Raw genomic sequence first — 25,614 nt, forward strand, 5'->3', positions numbered from 1 at the left:
AACAATGAATGCCAACATGTACTTTGACACACTGAAGCAGAGCATGGTCCCCTCTCTTCAGAAATTGAGTGGTATGGCAGTATTCGAATATGATATCGACCCTAAAAACACTTCCAAGATGACTACCTAGCTAAAGAAACTGAGGGTAAAGCTTCTGGACTGGACAAGCAGGTCTTTAGACCTAAACCCTATTGAACATCTGTGGGACATCCTCAAATAGAAGGTGGAGGAGCGCAAGATCTCTAACATCCACCAGTTCCATGATGTCGTCATGGAGGATGGAAGAGGTTTCCAGTGGCTCCTGCAAAACTCTAGTGACCTCCATGCCCAAAAGAGTTGAGGTAGTGCCTGAAGATAATGGTGGCCAGACAAAATATTGTCACTTTGGGCACAATTTGGCTATTTTAACTTACGGCTGAACTCACTTTTGTTGCCAGCGGTATGGACATTAAAGGCTGTGTGTTGAGATATAAAAAAATACTCACAATAATATGAGAGGTGTACTCATATCTAATATATAAAGCTGAATGTGTGTGTGTGTGTGTGTGTGTGTGTGTGTCTGGGATTTGCATCTGCACCGTCGTAGCTACAGCCATAAAATTTTGCACACTCACACGTCTGGACCGCGAGAGCTTTATAGGCTATGTTGTGAGGTGAAATTTTAACCCCGCGCGTTCCAATTTACCAATCAATTTTGCCCCTATTTACATAATGGGGAAAAGGTGAAACGAAAAGTGTTGGAGGAAAATTGACAGCTGCCAGATGTGAACAAGGGGGACTTAAATAATGAGAGTGATAGCGCCAAAGAGTATATACTGCACAGTTGCTAAGGTGGGGCCCCGACATGGGATACTCACCACACTCAAGGATATGAACACACACACAAAATGCGCCACACACTACCACATGCTTGAACACATATACCACCCTCAGCACACATTTCACCACACATGTGTGTCGCCCTGGACAAGCCAGGGGACACAGATAACAACACACACACACCCCCACCCCCAGCAGTTTCACAGCAGACATCCCCAGTGAAACTTGATTCCTTTTCTCAGGCTCAGACTGACACACCAGGTGGGCGGAGTGAGGAGATGGGACGCCCACCCAGGGGTTAGCTGGCTTGAGGCAGGAAACAAGCCCAGTCTAGTCCTAGGAGAGGAAGAGTGAAGGTCTGCAGAGAGGCAGACGGAGCCAGGGGCCTAGGTTGGAGCCTAGGGCCTCGTAGAGAGAGTCCGGCAGACGCTAAGTGCCGTCTGCAGGGATCCGGGGAGACAGCTGGTGGAACCGAAGGTAGCCGGGGCTGGGCAGTGGCCCACCGGTACGGAACCGGGGAGCCAGCTGGAAGCCGGAGTGCAGGAGAAGGGTGCACGGAAGTGGACAAAAAGACTTACACCATCACCATCTCGTAGAGGGAGTCCGGCAGACGCTAAGTGCCGTCTGCAGGGATCCGGGGAGACAGCTGGTGGAACCGAAGGTAGCCGGGGCTGGGCAGTGGCCCACCGGTACGGAACCGGGGAGCCAGCTGGAAGCCGGAGTGCAGGAGAAGGGTGCACGGAAGTGGACAAAAAGACTTACACCATCAGACTGGGTCAGGGGAGAACAACAACCGCAGCCGTCTGGGGGTACCCGTCCATCCAGCCGAGTGTTTTACTAAAAACTGTGTCAACGTCTCAGGCTGAGTGAGTACCACAGTGCCGCAAGGCACAGCGCTGCCCCTGCGTCCCCACGCCCACCAGGCCCTGCATAATCCACATCATCACCGTGCCCCGGGATCACCAACCCCTACCCACGGAGGGGCAACACAACACCTAGCTGCTCCACATCACCACTCCCGGGATCCCCATATTGAGCAGCGGTGGTGCTACAAATCACCACAACCGTGGGTGGCGTCACGGACTATAAACAATCCCCACACCCAACAACCCCCTTTCACTCACGGGCGAGGAGTGCCGCTCGAGAAACCCCCGGGATCCGGCCCACCGCTCGAGCCACCACTGAGCAGCAGCCGCCGGGCCCGAGCAGAAGGGGTGAGCGTGGTGTGCCGACACCCTCCTCCCCGCCCGCGACACATGCACCAACCTCGCCACATAATCACTCTAAAACACACACAAGTCTGGTACATATACCACCCTCAGCACACATTTCACTACACATACACCAACTTCGCCACATAATCGCCCTAAAACACACACAAGTCTGGTATTATCCTTCAAAAATAAAAATCTGATTAATAAGCAGCCAAACTACAAGAACAACAAATGTACCATATAGGAAATACGGCAACTGTCAGTCACATGACCTGTCTATTATGTGTATGTGTGAGCTAATATATACTGTCAGGGGGAGGGCTTTCTGTTTTCTGGGGATTTATCCGGCTGCCAATAGCAACCAATCACAGCTCAGCTTCTATTTTGCTACAGTTAATTAATCTGAGCTCTGATTGGTTAATATAGGCAACAAAGGACATTCTCAGTATAACAAAGCTTGTGTGAGGTAATAGAATGTCAGTTAGGGTGTGTTGGTGGAAAGGTTGATGTCAATCACATTACCTCTATGTGAGAGGATATAGAAACTGTCAGTTACAGACTATTTTTACCATAATAATGCCTCATAAGAAAAGGAAATCCTTGGCATGAGTGTCAGCTGATGCAAAAAGAAAAGCTGCATTACGGGCCAATGAAAAATGTGAAGACTGAGAAACAAGGCTGACACACATGAGAACAGCAGCTGCTTCCTCAAGAGCCAATGAACTTTCTGAGGAGAGGGAAGAGAGGTTTGCAGACAAGAGAACAACAGCTGCTTCCTCAAGGGCCAATGAACTTTCTGAGGAGAGGGAAGCGAGGCTTACAGATATGAAAACAAGAGCTGCTTCCTCAAGAGCCATTGAACTTTCTGAGGAGAGGGAAGCGAGGCTTGCAGATAAGAGAAGAAGAGCTTCTTCCTCAAGTGCCAATAAATCATCTCAGCAGAGAGAAGGCTGACTTGCCACTAAGAGAATTGCAATTTCTTCCACCAGGGCACAGGAAATGGTTGGAGATTTGAAACATGCTGCCTTTTACTACCAGTCAGACATAAACTATCAGGATCATCCTAAAGTTCAGATAGGAAAAATGGATGTGGTCTGCATAAACTGAAGTGCCCTGAAATGGAAAGATGAACCGCCAGGTTTTTGCTGTGCAAATGGCAAGATAAAACTTCCACCTCTCCTGTCACCACCAGATCCCCTAAAGTCTCTGATGACAGGTACCAGTACAATATCAAAGCATTTCTTGGACCACATTAGGAAGTACAACTCCTGCTTCCAAATGACATAATTTGGTGCAACAAAAGAAATGTTTACAACAGGATTTATGCCGACATTTAAAGTTCAAGGACAGGTTTCCCACTCAATTGGGTCACTGCTTCCAGTACAAGAAGAAGAACCTCAATTTCTTCAACTCTTCTTCATGGGAAGTGCAGAAGCAGAGGCTCAGCGGAGATGCTCATTAATTCCTAACACCTTGATATTGTCACTATTTTGCAGCAGTTCCTTCACTCCAACAATCCATATGTTCAACTTTTCAAGACTGCACTTGAATGCATGCCAAATGACGATTACAAGGTTGTTATTTGAGATGACAAAACACCACAAGGTGAACATGAGCAACGTTCCAATGCTCCCACATTTGATGAGGTAGCCATCTTGAATGGAGGTAATGATTTTCAAAGCCATGAAATTGTGCCTCAGAAAAGGAACAATAGTTTGCAACGAGTAGCAGAAACTCACAGGTCCTATGATGCTCTGCAATATCCAATCATCTTTTGGCAAGGACAGGATGGCTATCACTTTGGAATACCTCAGACAGATCCTACAACAGGCAACCCTTCAGGAAAAAAGTATCTGCCATGGACTTCTATGCCTATAGGATCATGACAAGATTTGCAGAGGAAAATCAAATCTTGAAATGCAAACACCTCCTCAACCAATTTATTGTTGACATGTATACAAAGATTGAGAGTTAACATCTTTTATACATCCGTTTAACCTGGGCAAAGCCGGGTAATACAGCTAGTGTGTATATATATATATATATATATATATATATATATATGCACAGAATATATATATATATATATATATATATATATATATATATATGTATATACATATATATATAGATATACATACAGTCATTTGAAGAAGTTTGGGCACCCATATTACTGTTAACCTTTTTTCTTTATAACAATTTGGGTTTTTGCAACAGCTATTTCAGTTTCATATATCTAATAACTGATGGACTGAGTAATATTTCTGGATTGAAATGAGGTTAATTGTACTAACAGAAAATGTGCAATCTGCATTTAAACAAAATTTGACAAGTGCATAAATATGGGCACCTCAACATAAAAGTGACATTAATATTTTGTAGATCCTCCTTTTGCAAAAATCACAGCCTCTAGTCACTTCCTGTAGCTTTTAATGAGTTCCTGGATCCTGGATGAAGGTATTTTTGACCATTCCTGTTTACAAAACAATTCCTGTTCAGTTAAGTTTGATGGTCGCCGAGCATGGACAGCCGCTTCACATCATCCCACAGATGTTCAATGATATTCAGGTCTGGGGACAGGGATGGCCATTCCAGAACATTGTAATTGTTCTCTGCGTGAATGCCTGAGTAGATTTGGAGCGGTGTTTTGGATCATTGTCTTGCTGAAATATCCATCCCCTGCTTAACTTCAACTTCGTCACTGATTCTTGCACATTATTGTCAAGAATCTGCTGATACTGGGTTGAATCCATGCGACCCTCAACTTTAACAAGATTTCCGGTGCCGGTATTGGCCACACAGCCCCAAAGCATGATGGAACCTCCACCAAATTTTACTGTAGGTAGCAAGTGCTTTTCTTGGAATGCCATGTTTTTTTGTCTCCATGCATAACGTCTTTTTGTATGACCAAACAACTCAATCTTTGTTTCATCAGTCCACAGGACCTTCTTCCAAAATGTAACTGGCTTGTCCAAATGTGCTTTTGCATACCTCAGGTAACTCTGTTTGTGGAGTGCTTGCAGAAATGGCTTCTTTCACATCACTCTCCCATACAGCTTCTCCTTGTGCAAAGTGCGCTGTATTGTTGACCGATGCACAGTGACACCATCTGCAGCAAGATGATGCTGCAAGTCTTTGGAGGTGGTCTGTGGATTGTCCTTAGCAATGGTAATTTCAGGCTCAACCACTTAGTTTAGGTGCTTAAGGGGAAAGAAAGCCATAAATAGTATGTGACCCCAGCACTCAAAATGAATGCAAGAGAATTTTTTGTGATGCAAGTGGATTTATTGACACACTGCAAAAGTGAACCTTAAACCAGAGCAACAGTGTTGCTCTGGTTTAAGGTTCACTTTTGCAGTGTGTCAATAAATCCACTTGCATCACAAAAAAATCTCTTGCTTTCATTTTGAGTGCTGGGGTCACATACTATTTGTGGATTGTCCTTGACTGTTTTCACCATTCTTCTTCTCTGCCTTTCTGATATTTTTCTTGGCCTGCCATTTCTGGGCTTAACAAGAACTGTACCTGTGTTCTTCCATTTCCTTACTATGTTCCTCACAGTGGAAACTGACAGTTTAAATCTCTGAAACAACTTTTTGTATCCTTCCCCTGAACAACTATGTTGAATAATCTTTGTTTTCAGATCATTTGAGAGTTGTTTTGAGGAGCCCATGATGCCACTCTTCATAGGAGATTCAAAAAGGAGAACAACTTGCAAGTGGCCGCCTTAAATACCTTTTCTCATGATTGGATACACCTGCCTATGAAGTTCAAAGCTCAATGAGTTTACAAAACCAATTTAGTGCTTTAGTAAGTCAGTAAAAAGTAGTTAGCAGTGTTCAAATCAAGAAATTGATAAGGGTGCCCATACTTATGCACCTGTCAAATTTTGTTTAAATGCACATTGCACATTTTCTGTTAGTACAATAAACCTCATTTCAATCCAGAAATATTACTGAGTCCATCAGTTATTAGCTATATGAAACTCAAATAGCTGTTGCAAAAACCCAAATTGTTATAAAGAAAAAAGGTTAATATTAATAGGGGTGCCCAAACTTTTTCATATGACTGTATATATATATATATATATGAAGAAAAAACAAAAAGCCAGCACCAAATGTGCACTACAGCACTAAACATTCCAAACTGTACTTATTTTAAAACATTTTTGAGATTTTTGGTAAAAAATTGCAATTTCTTGAGCTGCTTCGCCACGTCACGGCAAATCTCATTTGAAGCAGTCCTACACTAAAATATTTTTATAAAATGTGCCATACGGCCTCACATATGAATAGTAGAACTGCTCTTAGCAGCACTCACCTGGTCTATTTCAATCCCGTACCCATGACTGAGTCATGGCTGTGGGCGGGACAGGTCCAAGCAAATGCTGCATGAAGTAAATAGCCTGTGGACAAAGCCTGATGACTTAATGTGAACAGTCACCAACCGCCAAAATCTAGACAGATGGAATACATCCCAAATTGGGGTGCAAAGCAAGGTGGAGGTCAACCACCGACCAATTCAATGAAGAAAAAACAAAAAGCCAACACCAAATGTGCACTACAGCACTAAACATTCCAAACTGTACTTATTTTAAAAAATTTTTGAGATTTTTGGCAAAAAATTGCAATTTCTTGAGCTGCTTCGCCACGTCACGGCAAATCTCATTTGAAGCAGTCCTACACTAAAATATTTTTATAAAATGTGCCATACGGCCTCACATATGAATAGTAGAACTGCTCTTAGCAGCACTCACCTGGTCTATTTCAATCCCGTACCCATGACTGAGTCATGGCTGTGGGCGGGACAGGTCCAAGCAAATGCTGCATGAAGTAAATAGCCTGTGGACAAAGCCTGATGACTTAATGTGAACAGTCACCAACCGCCAAAATCTAGACAGATGGAATACATCCCAAATTGGGGTGCAAAGCAAGGTGGAGGTCAACCGACCAATTTTTTTTTTTTTTTTTTTTTTCTTCATTGAATTGGTCGGTGGCTGACCTCCACCTTGCTTTGCACCCCAATTTGGGATGTATTCCATCTGTCTAGATTTTGGCGGTTGGTGACTGTTCACATTAAGTCATCAGGCTTTGTCCACAGGCTATTTACTTCATGCAGCATTTGCTTGGACCTGTCCCGCCCACAGCCATGACTCAGTCATGGGTACGGGATTGAAATAGACCAGGTGAGTGCTGCTAAGAGCAGTTCTACTATTCATATGTGAGGCCGTATGGCACATTTTATAAAAATATTTTAGTGTAGGACTGCTTCAAATGAGATTTGCCGTGACGTGGCGAAGCAGCTCAAGAAATTGCAATTTTTTGCCAAAAATCTCAAAATTTTTAAAATAAGTACAGTTTGGAATGTTTAGTGCTGTAGTGCACATTTGGTGCTGCTTTTTGTTTTTTCTTCATTGAATTGGTCGGTGGCTGACCTCCACCTTGCTTTGCACCCCAATTTGGGATGTATTCCATCTGTCTAGATTTTGGCGGTTGGTGACTGTTCACATTAAGTCATCAGGCTTTGTCCACAGGCTATTTACTTCATGCAGCATTTGCTTGGACCTGTCCCGCCCACAGCCATGACTCAGTCATGGGTACGGGATTGAAATAGACCAGGTGAGTGCTGCTAAGAGCAGTTCTACTATTCATATGTGAGGCCGTATGGCACATTTTATAAAAATATTTTAGTGTAGGACTGCTTCAAATGAGATTTGCCGTGACGTGGCGAAGCAGCTCAAGAAATTGCAATTGTTTGCCAAAAATCTCAAAATTTTTAAAATAAGTACAGTTTGGAATGTTTAGTGCTGTAGTGCACATTTGGTGCTGCTTTTTGTTTTTTCTTCATTGAATTGGTCGGTGGCTGACCTCCACCTTGCTTTGCACCCCAATTTGGAATGTATTCCATCTGTCTAGATTTTGGCGGTTGGTGACTGTTCACATTAAGTCATCAGGCTTTGTCCACAGGCTATTTACTTCATGCAGCATTTGCTTGGACCTGTCCCGCCCACAGCCATGACTCAGTCATGGGTACGGGATTGAAATAGACCAGGTGAGTGCTGCTAAGAGCAGTTCTACTATTCATATGTGAGGCCGTATGGCACATTTTATAAAAATATTTTAGTGTAGGACTGCTTCAAATGAGATTTGCCGTGACGTGGCGAAGCAGCTCAAGAAATTGCAATTTTTTGCCAAAAATCTCAAAAATTTTTAAAATAAGTACAGTTTGGAATGTTTAGTGCTGTAGTGCACATTTGGTGCTGCTTTTTGTTTTTTCTTCATATATATATATATATATATATATATATATATATATATATATATACAGTTAGGTCCAGAAATATTTGGACAGTGACACAATTTTCGCGAGTTGGGCTCTGCATGCCACCACATTGAAACTGAAATAGCTGTTGCAAAAACCCAAATTGTTATAAAGCCAGGCCTTGTTTATTCTGATAAAAGTCAGCCAATTAGCATTTTCATTTCACTTGAGGATGTGTCGATCAGTTACAGTTAGGTCCAGAAATATTTGGACAGTGACACAATTTTCGCGAGTTGGGCTCTGCATGCCACCACATTGGATTTGAAATGAAACCTCTACAACAGAATTCAAGTGCAGATTGTAACGTTTAATTTGAAGGTTTGAACAAAAATATCTGATAGAAATTGTAGGAATTGTACACATTTCTTTACAAACACTCCACATTTTAGGAGGTCAAAAGTAATTGGACAAATAAACCAAACCCAAACAAAAATTTTTTATTTTCAATATTTTGTTGCGAATCCTTTGGAGGCAATCACTGCCTTAAGTCTGGAACCCATGGACATCACCAAACGCTAGGTTTCCTCCTTCTTAATGCTTTGCCAGGCCTTTACAGCCGCAGCCTTCAGGTCTTGCTTGTTTGTGGGTCTTTCCGTCTTAAGTCTGGATTTGAGCAAGTGAAATGCATGCTCAATTGGGTTAAGATCTGGTGATTGACTTGGCCATTGCAGAATGTTCCACTTTTTTGCACTCATGAACTCCTGGGTAGCTTTGGCTGTATGCTTGGGGTCATTGTCCATCTGTACTATGAAGCGCCGTCCGATCAACTTTGCGGCATTTGGCTGAATCTGGGCTGAAAGTATATCCCGGTACACTTCAGAATTCATCCGGCTACTCTTGTCTGCTGTTATGTCGTCAATAAACACAAGTGACTCAGTGCCATTGAAAGCCATGCATGCCCATGCCATCACGTTGCCTCCACCATGTTTTACAGAGGATGTGGTGTGCCTTGGATCATGTGCCGTTCCCTTTCTTCTCCAAACTTTTTTCTTCCCATCATTCTGGTACAGGTTGATCTTTGTCTCATCTGTCCATAGAATACTTTTCCAGAACTGAGCTGGCTTCATGAGGTGTTTTTCAGCAAATTTAACTCTGGCCTGTCTATTTTTGGAATTGATGAATGGTTTGCATCTAGATGTGAACCCTTTGTATTTACTTTCATGGAGTCTTCTCTTTACTGTTGACTTAGAGACAGATACACCTACTTCACTGAGAGTGTTCTGGACTTCAGTTGATGTTGTGAACGGGTTCTTCTTCACCAAAGAAAGTATGCGGCGATCATCCACCACTGTTGTCATCCGTGGACGCCCAGGCCTTTTTGAGTTCCCAAGCTCACCAGTCAATTCCTTTTTTCTCAGAATGTACCCGACTGTTGATTTTGCTACTCCAAGCATGTCTGCTATCTCTCTGATGGATTTTTTCTTTTTTTTCAGCCTCAGGATGTTCTGCTTCACCTCAATTGAGAGTTCCTTAGACCGCATGTTGTCTGGTCACAGCAACAGCTTCCAAATGCAAAACCACACACCTGTAATCAACCCCAGACCTTTTAACTACTTCATTGATTACAGGTTAATGAGTGAGACGCCTTCAGAGTTAATTGCAGCCCTTAGAGTCCCTTGTCCAATTACTTTTGGTCCCTTTAAAAAGAGGAGGCTATGCATTACAGAGCTATGATTCCTAAACCCTTTCTCCGATTTGGATGTGAAAACTCTCATATTGCAGCTGGGAGTGTGCACTTTCAGCCCATATTATATATATAATTGTATTTCTGAACATGTTTTTGTAAACAGCTAAAATAACAAAACTTGTGTCACTGTCCAAATATTTCTGGACCTAACTGTATACAGTATATACATACATGAACCAAAGATCTTTATTAATGTAAAATACACACAAATAAAATAAATAAATAAATATTAAAAGACACAAAGCTGTGAACTGGAAAAACGGCGTCAAAAACCTGCATATCATGTGATAACAATATTAATGAATCAAAGTTTCTCAGACAAGTACAATAGGACATAGGGTAGTATATGGGAATTCAGAGGCTCTGTGCATAATAAATAAATTATATGTATATATATATGGAATAAAGTGTCAAGTGCAAAAAGGTTTATAGCAGCAGTGATATCACAATGGAACTATCAGAAAAATTTATAGTTTATAATCAGAAACATTATAGCTGCTGACACATTATAAGCATATTATGCATGAATTCCACAAAATACTAAGCCACTGGCCTAAAAAAGCAGGTGAGATATAGGAGGAGGAGGGCGGCTCAGATAGGAGAAAAAGGTATACTCAAGTCTGTATGGCATTGAGCAAGTGTCAGAATCGACACAATAAAGGTCAAAAAGAAGTAAAGCATTAATATAATTACCAATGGCCACGGAGCACGACCACCTCCTGTTATGCGACGCCTGCCCCAGGCGGCAGGGGCAGGCGTCGCATAACAGGAGGTGGTCGTGCTCCGTGGCCATTGGTAATTATATTAATGCTTTACTTCTTTTTGACCTTTATTGTGTCGATTCTGACACTTGCTCAATGCCATACAGACTTGAGTATACCTTTTTCTCCTATCTGAGCCGCCCTCCTCCTCCTATATCTCGCCTGCTTTTTTAGGCCAGTGGCTTAGTATTTTGTGGAATTCATGCATAATATGCTTATAATGTGTCAGCAGCTATAATGTTTCTGATTATAAACTATAAATTTTTCTGATAGTTCCATTGTGATATCACTGCTGCTATAAACCTTTTTGCACTTGACACTTTATTCCATATATATATACATATAATTTATTTATTATGCACAGAGCCTCTGAATTCCCATATACTACCCTATGTCCTATTGTACTTGTCTGAGAAACTTTGATTCATTAATATTGTTATCACATGATATGCAGGTTTTTGACGCCGTTTTTCCAGTTCACAGCTTTGTGTCTTTTAATATTTATTTATTTATTTTATTTGTGTGTATTTTACATTAATAAAGATATATGTAGTGACCATATTGTTCGGTTTTTCTTCTTTGGTTCAGTATTTAATCCGAATGGTCCCATTGATCCAATATCCCCACGTTTTGGTTATATATCATTGACCTTATATTTATAATATATTGTGAATACAAATGTGGTACGGGTTCTATTCTTCTATTTTTGGAGTATATACATACATATAGAACACTTTACTTCCTCTACGGCACCAATTCAACAAACAAGGATAATCTTTAAAAAGAAAAGAAAAAAAAAGAAAGCACAACTGAATAATTTGGACAAGCACATACACATGTGCAGGACATGTATCACTTAAGGATGCTTTACACGCTGCAACATCACTAGCGATAGCTAGCGATATCATGCGCGATAGCACCCGCACCCATCGTTCGTGCGACATTTGGTGATTGCTGCCGTAGTGAACATTATCGGTACGGCAGCGTCACACGCACATACCTTTTCAGCGACGTCGCTGTGACCGCCAAACAATGACTCCTTCAAGGGGGAGTTGTGTTCGGCGTCATAGTGACGATCCCACAGCGTCACTAAGCGGCCGCCTAATAGCAGAGGAGGGGCGGAGATGAGCGGCCAGAACATGCCACCCACCTCCTTCCTTCCTCTTTGCCGGTGGACGCAGGTAAGGAGATGTTTGTCGTTCCTGCAGTGTCACACATAGCGATGTGTGACGCCGCAGGAACGACAAACAAGCAGCGGCATGCACCACCAACAATATTATGAAAAGGAGTGACGTGTCAACGATCAACGATTTTTGACCCTTTTGCGATCGTTGATCGTCACTCCTTGGTGTCACACGCTGCGATGTCGCTAACGGCGCCGGATGTGCGTCACTAACAACGTGACCCCAACGATATATTGTTAGCGATGTCGCAGCGTGTAAAGCACCCTTTAGTTAGCAAATATTGGACGGTCAACCAGGTTGCCTGGTCATTCTGTGATTGGCTAAAGGCATCCTATTCCAAAACGTTATCAATAGTTTTACATGTAGAATTACTTAAATGTTCATAGGGTCGCTTCTCTAAGGTTTTACACAATATTGAACATCTCTTTTGTTACAAAGGACCTATGATAAAACCTGATCACAAAGTGCTAAAATCTGGGGGCAACCTGGCAGTCAGTGATCAATTTTCATGTCTTATCATTTATAACACTGGTACTTTTGTTCTGCCATGAAACATTTCTCAGACCATTAATTTCCTAACTTTATTCTAGGGACGAAAGAAACAGCATTCATCTCTGCAGTGACAGCAGCAGGTCTAGTGCACTCCATCACCAGGTCATGTAGTGCTGGTAATATGACCGAATGTTCCTGTGACACAAGCCTTCAGAATGGTGGTTCAGCCAGTGAGGGATGGCATTGGGGAGGCTGCTCAGATAATCTTCAGTATGGAATGTGGTTCAGCCGGAAATTCCTTGATGCCCCCTATAAAAACATAACTGGACACGAGTCCGATATTGTTAGTGCAATGCACCTGCACAATAACGAAGCTGGGAGGCTGGTGAGTAGAATAAACATAACGCTGATATTGGCAACTATGATGATTATGAGTTGTTATAGAATTTAATATACAGATGGTGGAGAAGGATGCTGTCTGCCTGAGAAGACGCCTTCCTTCCTTAGGAAAGAAGGGAATTTAGAGAAAAGAATGACAAGCATATATAAGTATGATGCTGGGTCAAAATAATATCATCATGCAATGTACAAAAAATGATATATAGTGCCTAAATAATGAAATAATACATTGCACAAATAATATGAACATAACAGTGTCTAAAAACTATGGCCAGGTAACAGAGACTTGTAATTATTGTCAGGGCTACATTTACAGCTCATGCTGTCCTAGTCACTAAACTCTGAAAACCCATCTAGTAAAGGCCCACTTATGTTAACCAATTATCATAATGATTTTTTAGTTCCCGCGCATCATAATGATAATTGATCAATCTGAGGGTCGGGTTAGATGTAGCAATTGCAATGCACTTCCCCATAATCTATTTTAAAGCTGCAGCAACTGTCATGAAGTGGACACACCTTAGTTGTTATTATTATTATCATTTATTATAGCGCCATTCATTCCATGGCGCTTTACATGGGAAAAAAGGGGGGGAGCATACATAGACAAGTACAATATTCATGAACAACACAAGACACAGACTGGTACAGGAGGAGAGAGGACTCTGCCTGCAAGGGCTCACAATCTACAAGCGATGGGCATACAGTAGGTTGATGGTACAGTAGGTGAGGGTGCAGCTGGTCGGACAGCGCTATAGTGGACTAAGGGTTACTGCAGGTTTTAGGCTTGTCGGAATAGGTGGGTCTTAAGGTTTCTTTTGAAGGTTTTCACATATAACAGCAGGGACCCTACTTGTAAATGGGTTGTTTGGTATTATATTAGTTCAGTTGTCCAGCCCTGCAGAGGTTACGCCTATCGAAGGAAGTTTTGTTTATGGAAGTGCCGACCCGCAGTACAATATATCCAACCTAGTAGAGTGAAGTGAAAGAAGAAGACTTGCTGAGCGCATTGTGATGAAGGAAGAAGACGGTCCGCAGGGATGGTTTACAGTGGCTATCTCCAGGGTGAGGATAGGACCAGAAGATGAAGGACTGGCAGCAGCACTGTGACCTGAAGTGGAAGTATGTGTCCCACATGTCCGAATTCCCCCATTTGCAGGAGTTTGTGTGGAGGAAGAAGTCACGGAGGCAACCTTGAGTTCCCATGGTTACCGTTATGATTTGTAATGTGCATCGCAACATGCTTTATTAGTGATAGATTGTATTTTCTTTGACAGTAGGAAGAGTTAGATTTAATGTTTGGGATTAGCCAAGAATGGGAGGGGCTAAAATGAAGGGACAGAGACAGTTTCCTGTTAGGAGATCACCTAGAGCTCAGGGTGCAATAGAAAAAGACCTAAGATCTGATTAATGAACAGAAACACATGACTTAAGTGTTCTTGAAATTGGAGGAGACTGGGATAGTGGATAGTGTAATCCTGAGTATAGAGAGAGAATTGACCAAAGGACTGAGTGATCGACTGGAGATGGTTCCTGGAATAGGATTCCTAGCAGTACAACCCTAACTTAATAACTCAGAGAGGATGGAGGCCAGGATGGAACAGAAAACGTGAGATGAAGAGAGCATTCCGGGCAGGGTTTCAATGCATCAAAAGTAGAGAATCTAAGTACCAGTCATATTGTCACAATAATCCCTTTAAAAGGAAAATGACATAGAACTGTGGGATGGGAATAGGACGCTCACTCTCTGGACTATAGTACTGAGCTGGGTTATGGTGAAGTAACTGAGATTCGTTGAGTTAGTGACAAGGGATCCGAGGAATTAAAGAGATTGTGTGTGGAGAAGTAAAGAGGCGGTGTATGAAAATCAACAGGGTTGTAAAGAAGAAAGAAATATTTGTGAAGCTATGCACCAGCTAACTGCTCTACATAATCCCTACCAAGTTGTTGTACAGTAAAGACTTTAGTTTTGAATGGTGGTCTCTCATTGAACTGTCCAACATCTGGTTCTGGCCAGACTAAGTCACCGGCATCATGCGGCCTACAAGGGCGTAGTTACCCCAAAAGCACAAGTCCACAAACCGAGGTAGGACACCCACTTTCATGTAATGTTCCAGGGCATAAGATAAGAGTACCTCACCCATGGCTACTGCCCCATGCCACGTTACAATATTGTGAAAGGTCATTAAAAAAAAGTAATACGCATGTGAATATCAAGAGCCAGAGAGTAAAGAAATATTGAAGAGGTCTGTCAGGAAGTGGCAGTGCCTTAGTTGCCTGTTGTTTATACAGCTGATTTATATGGGGTTCTGATAGTTGTTCCATGAAGATGTTACTTACTCATTAGATATGTACATGTCATACACACATTATTTAGACGTTAAAAACATGCCGCACATACATCATTATGTATACAGTACACACATCACTCACACATTAAAGCGAACCTGTCAGATGCAATATGCACCCAGAACCACCCAGAACCACGAGCAGTTCTGGGTGTATATTGCTAACCCCTGCCTAAGGGGTACTTTGCACATTGCAACATCGCTACTGCGATATTGTTGACGTCCGTTTCGGCTGTCAGGGGCTTGGACGAAGGCCTGGACAGCCGAAACGGCCGTCGGGTGATGCAGGTTACGGTGTGCTCCAAGGCTCTCTCCTCCCAGGTATGCTAGTATCCATCCATTACATGCGGAGAGCTATGGCTTAGTCATGCTCTTTCACTCTGTATCCGTTATGGGTGTCTAATTGCCTATCGCTGTATACCTTGTCTTCCTGGCATTTGACTCACATGCACCTTTTCCTGGTTGGTTAACTGTACCGCTCCATCTGCTCACTGTACCAGTGGGATGGTACTTGTGTAATTTATGTTTACATGTTTAATCATTTAATTTGATTGACAATAGTTACCATATTCATTTCCTTGGACCTCCTGCTACCTGCAGTCTCACTTGTAATTGTGCCGCAATTCACCTTTCCTGATTTCAATAAAGATATCACTTGCACTCTGAGGCGTTGTAGTCACGTTTTCTGCTATTTTGTAGGTAGAACACTTGACTCCCTGTTTTTATAACCCCAGGCCTATGACATAATTAGGATCATCAAATAGGTCGCGTTTAGCCCTGATTCTTCTTTACTGCACCTTATAGGAATTCTATAATGAAATCCCACCAAACATTCACCCAAATACACTCACCTATGCCCTTTGGCTCTTCAAAACATTTTTCTCCATCAATAAAACAAGGACAACTGCATTATGAGCAGGAGCAGCTGGGATGTGATGCTCTAACTATTCCCCAGGGTGTGTGTACCAATCCAAGTAAGGCTATGATTCTTTGAGCTGCTCGAGTACTAATATAACAGTGGGCCTGGATCATATGTAAAGTGGAGTATACATTAGCCACTAACCAAGGTGTGCTCTCTGAGTAAGGCTACATTCACACGACTGGCCCGTTTTTGCGGTCCGCAAAAAATAGTCCTGTTTTTCCACGGATGCATCCTTGTGACATCCGTTCTGTTCCGTATACGGTCCGTGTGTCATCCGTGTGCTTTCCGGTTTTTTTGCGGATCGCAAAAAAACGGAAGGAGGGTTACATACAGTCAAAAGCTAGATAGATAGATAGATAGATAGATAGATGAGAAAGACATATATAATGTTCCACTCCCCTGCATTTTGGTGTCTTGCACGCTTTAGTGCCTTTCATGTGGCACTAAAGGGGGTTTAGCATTGTATGTAGCCAAAAAATAAACAATTAAATAAAAACCGACGTGCTTCCGTGTGGCTTCTGGGGATTTTGGGAACCCATTGACTTGTATTGAGTCACGGTCCACAATTGCAGCACAGAATAGATGTTCCATAATAACGGATTGGACATACGGACTCTGATTTGTTTTTTTGCAAGAACTGATGGCACACGGAAGTGATTCAGTGTGCCATCTGATCCTACACAGAACACATTGAAAAGATGGTCTTGTCAGTAGGTCCGCAAAAAAAAGGAACTGACGACGATAAACGGAACAGTTGTCTGAATGAGCTTTCAGACAGATGCGGTCAAATACAGATGTGTATGCCCCAGTGGTATTCCAAGAGTCTATGATTGCCGCCCATAGAAAAATAAATAAATAATAGAAAAATAATATATAAGTCTCTCAGTAATTGCAGCAACAAGACCATTTTCTAAGTAATACTTGTAAATGATAGTTATATCATTACCAAATAACAAATATTATCACTTTACTGAACAAGCCCAGTATACCAAGATGAATATAATTACTTACAACGGACAAATACTATCGCCACATCATCACCATATATTACCAATACAATGGGAACGGAATAATGTCACAATATAATTATTAACAAAAAACACTTTAACTAATACCAATATTACCCTCAGACAAAACATATAGTGGAAAATATCAGTTATACACAGGGGACTTGCAGATACTACGGTCCCGATTCATCATTTGGTGTACGCAGTTCATGAATTTGGTGCAAAGAAAAAAATGTTGCAAAAGAAATTTAGAAGTGAAATGTATTGTTTTCATTTAATTGACCTAGAAAATATTTATTTCTGATGATTGTGGATCTGTTCCCTCAGGCAGTGGCGAAGCTGATGACAGTGGACTGTCGCTGTCATGGAGTCTCTGGTTCCTGTGCTGTAAAAACATGTTGGAAATCTATGTCTTCATTTGAAAAGATTGGAACCTACCTGAAGGATAAATATGAAAATAGTGTCCAGATATCAGATCGAATGAAACGAAAGGTCCGCAGGAAAGAGAAGAATCATCGGAAGATACCAATCAAGAAAGAGGACCTTGTTTACACCAACAGATCTCCTAATTATTGTGTAGAAGATCAAAAACTTGGAATATCTGGAACCCATGGTCGAGAATGCAACCGTACCTCAGAGGGACCAGATGGGTGTAATCTGCTCTGCTGTGGGAGGGGGTATAACACCCATGTTGTAAGACATGTGGAAAGATGCGAGTGTAAATTTGTGTGGTGCTGCTATGTGCGCTGCAGACGATGTGAAAGTATGACAGATGTTCATACCTGCAAGTGAACATTAACATATATGACCTATTCACATTGAACAAAAACATAAAGGCAACAATTTTGTTTTTGCTCCCATTTTTCATGAACCCAAATATCTAACACTTTTCTATGTACACAAAAGGCCTTTTCTCCCAAATATTGTTCACTAAAGGCTGCTTTACACGCAACAATATCGCTAGCGATCTAGTTAGCGATGTGACACGCCCAGATCGTTGCTACGATTTGCCAAGATCGCTCATAGGTCGTTTTGCAGCGGCCACACATACCCATCTCACAAACAACGCTACATTGTTCAGCGATATATTGTTTGACCAAGGCGGTCGTGTGAACACCGTCACACAGCATTGAATGTTCATTTCTCTATCATAAGCCATCCTCAGTGGCATTTTAGAGAATATGTCTGTACATCAAACGGGCCTCACAATCACAGACCCCATGTAACTATATCAGCCCAGGGCTTCAACGTCCAGCATCTTCACCTCCAAGATCGTCTGAGTCCAGCCACTTGGACAGCTGCTGCAACAATCAGTATACAGAACCAAAGACTTTCTGCACAAACTGTCCAAAACCATCTCAGGGAAGTTGATATGCATACTTGTCTTCTTAATCGGAGTCTCCACCTGACTGCAGTTCGTCTTCGTAATCTACTTAAGTGGAAAAATGCTCACATTCTATGGCATCTGGCACATTCAAAAGGTATTCTCTTCAAGGATTAATCCTGGTTTTCACTGTATAGGGCAGATGGCAGACTGTGAGTATGGCATAGTGTGGGTGAGTGGTTTGTTGATGTCAATGTTACGGCATGAGTGACACTTGGTGGCGGTGAGGTTATGGTATGGGCAGGCATATGTTATGGACAGTGAACACAGTTGCATTTTATTGGTGCCATTTTGAATGCACAGAGATACTGTGACAAAATTCTAAGGCCCATTCTTGTGCCATATATCCACGACCACCACCTCATGTTGCAGCAGGATAATGCACGGTCCCGTGTTGCATGGATCTGTAAACAATTCCTGGAAGCTGAAAACATCCCAGTTCTTACATGGCCACCATAGTCACCGGACATGTCACCCATTGAGCATGTTTGGGATGCTCTGGATTGGTGTATATGACACTGTGTTCAAGTTTCCGCCGATATGCAGCAACTTCGCATGGCCATTAAAGAGGCGTGGACCAACATTAATCATAGGCCACAGTCAACAACCTGATCAACTCTATGTGAAGAAGATGTGTTGCACTGTCTGAGGCAAATGGTGATCACACCAGATGCTGACTGGTTTTCAGATATTCCCCCCCCCCCCGGACACCTCGTCATACTGTCCAATTAGCATCTTGATATATCACACCTGTGACGTAAATGTATTATCTCGGTAAAGAAGAAGTTCTCATTAACACAGATTTAGACACATTTTTGAACAATATTTGAGAGAAAGAGGCCTTTTGTGTAGATAAAAAAAAGTGTTAGATGTTAGAAATCAGCTCATGAAAAATGGGAGCAAAAACACAAGTGTTGCATTTATATTTTTATTCAGTGTAGTTAGAATAAATAGATTCTTATTTATCTAGTTATCTGTGTCAAACAAGTTACTAGTCCTGCTGGTTGTACATTGGATTAACATGACCACACCATTAAGAAGAAGACCAGAGGGATAAAACACCCCAACAATTTTAACAGTGGGCATCACTTGGTGAATACAAGCTATTTGAGTAAGGAGATGGCTAAAATATCCAGTTACAGCTGATTTACCATACAGTACATCTAATGCCTATAATGTTGGGCAAACTAGTATACTATAGATAGGTGGAAGAGACTTTGGGAGGGATTTAGGAAAACACTCATGGAGTTTCCATGTAAGGCCTAAGCCACACGGCGAGAAAAACAGTGCGAGTGGAGTGCGATAAAACATCGCATTCCCCTCGGACCAATTCTAGCCTGTGTGTCAGCACACATGAGCGATTATTTTCTCAGCCCTAATCGGACCGAGAAAACAATCGCAGCATGCTGCGATTGTAATGCGAGACTCTTTCTCTCGCACCCATTCAAGTGAATGGGGCGAGAGAAAAATCGCACTGAACTCGCGGTACACCGGTGTACCACTAGTGCAGTGCGAGAATGGCAATAGCCGGCTACGCAGGAGAGAGGGAGAGAAATCCCTCCCTCCCCTCCTGAGTGCCAGCCCGCCCCCCGCAGCTGAGGTCTGCTCGCATGAACGGACCTCAGTAGCAAGGACACACGCATGACACTCGGCTCTGCTGTACTGCCAGCACGAGCCGAGTGTCATGCAAGTGGATCGCAGTAGTCCCCGTGTGGCCCCAGCCTAAGTAGCAATACATCAAGATAAAAAAAGTAATCTGATTGTATGCTAATGGAAGTTCCTGTAGTTTTGATAAGCACTTATTTTCCTAAATAGGGCCCGTTATATTCCAGAACTTCAATAATATTCTATTCCTAAATTAGATATTTCAAATTAGGAATGTTTTCCATAATATAGCACAGTATTCAGATTGCAGCAGGTCCCAGACCATACAATAAACAAATCCATAAGGCCCTATATACCGGCATACCTATTTTTATCTTTGCAGAAACAATTACAAGGAAAAATATAAGAAAAGAAGCATTGTTAGGTGCTGTCTCGATGAAGACTAAGATGAGACGGTCTAGAAAAACAAGGAACATTTCTTAAAAGACAGCAACACGTTTCAAAATCGATGAGATTCCTTCTTCAAGGTAACATGGTCTGAGGAAGAAATCGGAACGATTTTGAAAGACATGGCTTGCTTTTAATGAATGTTCCTTGTTTTTCTAGACCTTCTCATCCTTGTCTTCATCGTGACAGCGCCCAACACAATGCTTTTTTCCCCCCTACTTTTTGTTGCAATTATTTTAATGAGCCAGTCTATCAGCTACAACTAGTCTCATCAGAGTTGTGCCTGACCTCCACAACTCCAGCAGGTGAGCAGATTCCATCTACTCCTCCGTTTCTTATCACAAGTACTTCACCATAGGGCGTTCCTATTTCACTGTTTACATTGTTGACTATGCTTTTCATTGCAGAGACCTAAAAAAATCTACATATGTAAACGTTATATTTAACACAGAGGCATATGTAAGACGTGCCACTTTATGTTCATACAGTGGAGTATGTCCAAGCTTTATACCTGAGATATATGCCAGGAGATCCTCATGACTTATAGCTATGAAGGGAGGCTCAAATGTGATGTCAACAGAACATAGGTTGGCTGTTAATTTTGCAAAAAGATGTAAGATTAATTTTAGTCTTACACAGGGCCATATTTAATGGACATGCTGCCCTAGGCACCGACCCTGATTAAAGGGAATCTGTCAGCAGGTTTTTGCTACCTCATCTGAGAGCAGCATGATGTAGTCAAAGAGACTCTGAATCCAATGATGTGTTACTTAGATTACTGGCTGCAGCCGTTCTGACACAATCAAAGCTTTTAGATTTACCAAAGCAGCAGACCCGATAGAACTGTCCTAGCCACACAAGGCTCTCTATAGAGATTGTACATTGACAGTGATGTGTCAGAGGAGGGGGGGGGACTGCTGTGTGCATGACATTGTAGTCTAGCAATGATATTCACTAGGTGATAAAGCCTTTACTTTAAGTAAACAGCAGCACACAGTGTGATAAGAGAGGCATATTTGATTTTTGTTTTTTTAACCCTTGCAGTATGCTGTTCTCAGATTACATAGAAAAAACCTGCTTAGAGATTCCCTTTAAGCCCGTATTCAGTCAATGTGCTGCACATTTTATTACATAGATAGGTAGATAGAGAGATAGATAGATAGATAGATAGATAGATAGATAGATAGGTACCATGAAAGGGCAGCATATTGCCTTTCAGTTTTTATATACAACTATGCTCCTTGCCGGGAGCAAAAATTATGCTGCCATTTGGTGACAAGAAAAATTAGAGCTATGCAATACAAATAAAATAGAAGAGTAAAAATAATACAAGGTAGTGCCTTAATATCATTATCTAATAAACAGAAAAAAAATGTCACCCAGTGCCCAAATAACACAACATAGAAACATTTTTGCACATTCTATGCAAACACATATAAATAATAATTAAATAAATACACAATTTTACATACACATGGACACCTTGTACATTCATATACATACATATTCACTATGTTCATTCACACATACTTGTGCACATAATTACTATGAACAGTATATTTAGACATGATGGTATAGATACACTGTCATCTGTAGGTCACTGGCAACAGTGCAGAGATGATGATGGATGCAATGGCAACCAAGCCAGGACACATTCTATTTTAAAAAGGACTGGTTACTTGCCCTAAATATGTATTTTTTTTTTACTTGGTGTAAATGCTACAGTTCTTGTGAATCTAGAATTGTTTATTTTCGGTTCCAGTTTTAGTAGCCAACAGGGCATGGTCCTCAAAAAGATACCTGTAAAAAAAATTGAAGGCCATGCTTATCTGACTAAACATACTAAAATGACATACAAGAAAGAGGGGGCCATATCTCAGGACCAGAATGGCGCATGTAAACCATGTAAAAGGAAATTATATATTTGTGATTGGACAGTCAATGACAAGTCCGATGGCAGCAGAACATGAAGTGTAAGTAGTAGTGTAAGTAGCTCATTTGTACATAAACTTTTGGAGGAAGTGCCGCATTCTCTCGGTTACTTGAAGGGTTTTACCAAAAATGTAATAAAATGGCCCCATCATGTAAATAAAATGGCAGTCCATTCTAGTCATGTGCCAGGATGGGCCTCCTCAGAAACACAGCTTCTGACACCTGTGTCTCAAGTGACAGAGGAGCAGTGTTAAAAAGAAAAACAAATACTGGTTATTTTCTGGTAAGTGTGTGACAGGAGAAGAAATAAATCTTCCTGTTTACTGAGCACAAATATGTTTTTTCTTCAGCCGCAGTCCTCTGTGCTCAGTAAGCCAAGGAGAAGATTTATTTCTTTTCCTGTCACAGCCCTTTCTTGGCAAATCCAGTATGTGTGCACCTTTCTCAAAAGTTGTTTTTCTTCACACAGCTGGTCATACTGACACATGACTAGGATTGGATGCCATTTTAATTACATGATGGCGGCTATTTTATTACATTCTTAGATAACCGCTTTAAGTAGAGATAGGTACCATTAGTAACACAAATACTCATTGACTTACCGTGTAGTGTAGCAGTGCCTAAAAAATTCCTTCATCTGCTTAAAGGGAACCAATCACCAGGATTTTTGTATATAAGCTAAAGCCGGTGCTATACTGGCAGTATCAGGCAGATTATCTACATATCATTAGTGGTCAGCTCGGATGTTTAGGTTTTCAAATCCAACAAAGTAAACTTTAAAAAATCAGCAGCTTCTTGAGTGGCATTTTTAACTGAGCAAATAATATATGGGTGGGTATTCATATGTATTCCCGACCCCCTGTCTGTTGTTCCTCTCTTTCTGTTCTCTACGGTATTATACAAACGAACCACTTTGCTTAAGGACCTGTGTGCGGTTATTCCCATGTAACCAGAAGGGGCAGGGCCTCAGCCAACAAAACTGGATACCAGGTCACATGGGTATGACCTCACCACAGGTCCTTCAACAAAGTTGAAGTTGTTTGTATAATACCATAGAGAACAGAGAGGGAGGAACAACAGGCAGGGGATGGGAATCCATATGAATACCCACCCATATAGTATTTGCTCAGTTGCAAATGCCAATCAAGAAGCTGCTGATTTTTTAAACTTTACTTTTTTGGATTTGAAAGCATAAACATCCGAGCTGACCTCTACAGGTATGTAGATAAGCAGCCTGACAGTGCCAGTTATATACGAAAATCCTGGTGATTGGTGCCCTTTAAGTAAACCTGTTGATTGCTGCACTTTCTCCCCAAAAGACTATATGCAAAGAAGTTTTGTCACAAGACTTCTGATCAAGAGATGCAATCAGTGTTTGTATAATAGAAAAAAAGGTAAAAGACAATTTCAATATATTAACGTACAACCTCCTGGCAAATGCCATCTTAGGCATTGGCCTTATTGTAGAAACAGCAAATTAATTCAAAAGAAAAGAAAAATGTAGAACTTGAATGCAAATGACAAGTCTATTAAAAAGTAAAAGCCATTTTTGTATATATAAAATTAAATTTTATTTTGTTAAAGGGTATATATTAGGGTTTTATACTACTTAAAGGTGTACATTTTGTAAATACTTAAATTATACAGTTCTCGCACTGGCTAATAATCTGAATGCTTGTATGATATACATACTTCTGTTTTAAAATTGAGAATGTCAAATTCTTTCAATCAAAAAAAAGCACTAAAACAAAGAGAATCATCATTGATGCATTTTATCAAACATGTTTTTATATATTGTAAAATACATATAACATTTATTATAACTGATTCTATAATTGATGTGTATTTTTTTATATTTTCATAAAATTTTTGGGTGAAAATTAAGCTGTGTTTTTTTGTCTTTTCAACAGTTAAAGAACAATGTGTCTGCAATTATAAATTTAAAGCTGATAGTAGTTATGTCGATCAAATTTAATTATCTTAATCCAATGTTTAATTGAAGTTAAACCATTTAACATAGTAAGATTTTTGGGTTTGTTTTAGGTTACAATTCTCTGTAGACAGAGATTAGTTTTCAGCTTCTTTACTTAGTTTTTCAAAATGTTACATCCTATCAACCTTGCTAGCTCTCATGGGCATATCTTGGTATCCTGAAAACTTTGTCCTTATAAAAGGGACTGTGTCAGAACAGAATGACTATTCAAGCCAAATACAGGTGTAAAAGGAAGTGAGAGAACACACAGTTTTCACCTCAGAATAGTCTGAGACACAGAAGAAGTAGCGTCGCTGAGGGGTGGGCTCCATATCTCCCCTCAGAGGGACCGACTGGGAGGAGTGCTTCAGAGCTCTCCCGGGACCGACTAAGAGAGTGCCAGAACATCAGGAACTCACAGGACCACGGTGACTTAAGGGCGTGCTTTAGAGCTCCTTCAATTAGGACCAGGCAGACTGGAAGAAACAGGAGTTTGCCTGGTGAGCTGGAGAGACAAAGGTGCAACACGGTAGCCGAGTGGTGAGCCTAACAGCCCTTCGGGACCAGCGCAGTTAGGGTGCAGACCCCTAGGGTGGCGTACACTCCACATTGCGCCATCATATTTTGCAGGGAAGGGGATTTTATGTCCCACTGCCCACCGCAAATATCCCGGGGCACAGTAGAACTTAGAGTCAGGAGTCAAGACCACGGTCGGCTCCACATCTGATTCACGCTGCCTGTGGACGGGAACTAAACCCAAAGACACTGGGGTCCCTAAGTAGCTTCACTCCACGGGGATCCACACCACAGAGCGCAAGGGAGGAAGGTCTCACAGCTTCACAACATCGGTGGTGGCCTCTGAATCCTCCGGGATCGGCTGGGGCCCATCACGGCGGAAACCGGCACTCCAAGGGTGATGACCTGACCGTGAGTAAAAAGAACTTTGTCCGCAGTCCTGGTGTCGTCCCATCATTGCCGGCGTCGTCGCCCTGCGCTCCAGTGCCAATGGCTGCTACCCCTTGTCACGCTCCCCGGGTCCTCGGCTCCCCTCCCCGGGTCCTCTGCTCCGCTCCCCGGGTCCTCAGCTCCGCTCCCCGGCTCACCTGCCACGCTCCCCGCT

General features: G+C 41.8%; 1 protein-coding gene across 1 annotated transcript in view; it reads left to right on the forward strand.

The window, feature by feature from the left end:
• WNT16 (Wnt family member 16) overlaps positions 1-17,979 on the forward strand; it is a 40,044-nt gene extending 22,065 nt beyond the window's left edge. The window contains exons 3-4 of the mRNA XM_075342526.1: positions 12,577-12,863; positions 17,482-17,979. Coding sequence (XP_075198641.1) covers positions 12,577-12,863; positions 17,482-17,946 — 752 coding nt within the window. The 3' untranslated portion in view covers positions 17,947-17,979. The remainder of the gene's footprint in view (positions 1-12,576; positions 12,864-17,481) is intronic.
• The last annotated feature ends 7,635 nt before the right edge of the window (positions 17,980-25,614 follow it).

The sequence above is a fragment of the Anomaloglossus baeobatrachus genome, chromosome 4 (assembly GCF_048569485.1).
Source record: "Anomaloglossus baeobatrachus isolate aAnoBae1 chromosome 4, aAnoBae1.hap1, whole genome shotgun sequence".
Lineage (NCBI taxonomy): Eukaryota > Metazoa > Chordata > Amphibia > Anura > Aromobatidae > Anomaloglossus > Anomaloglossus baeobatrachus.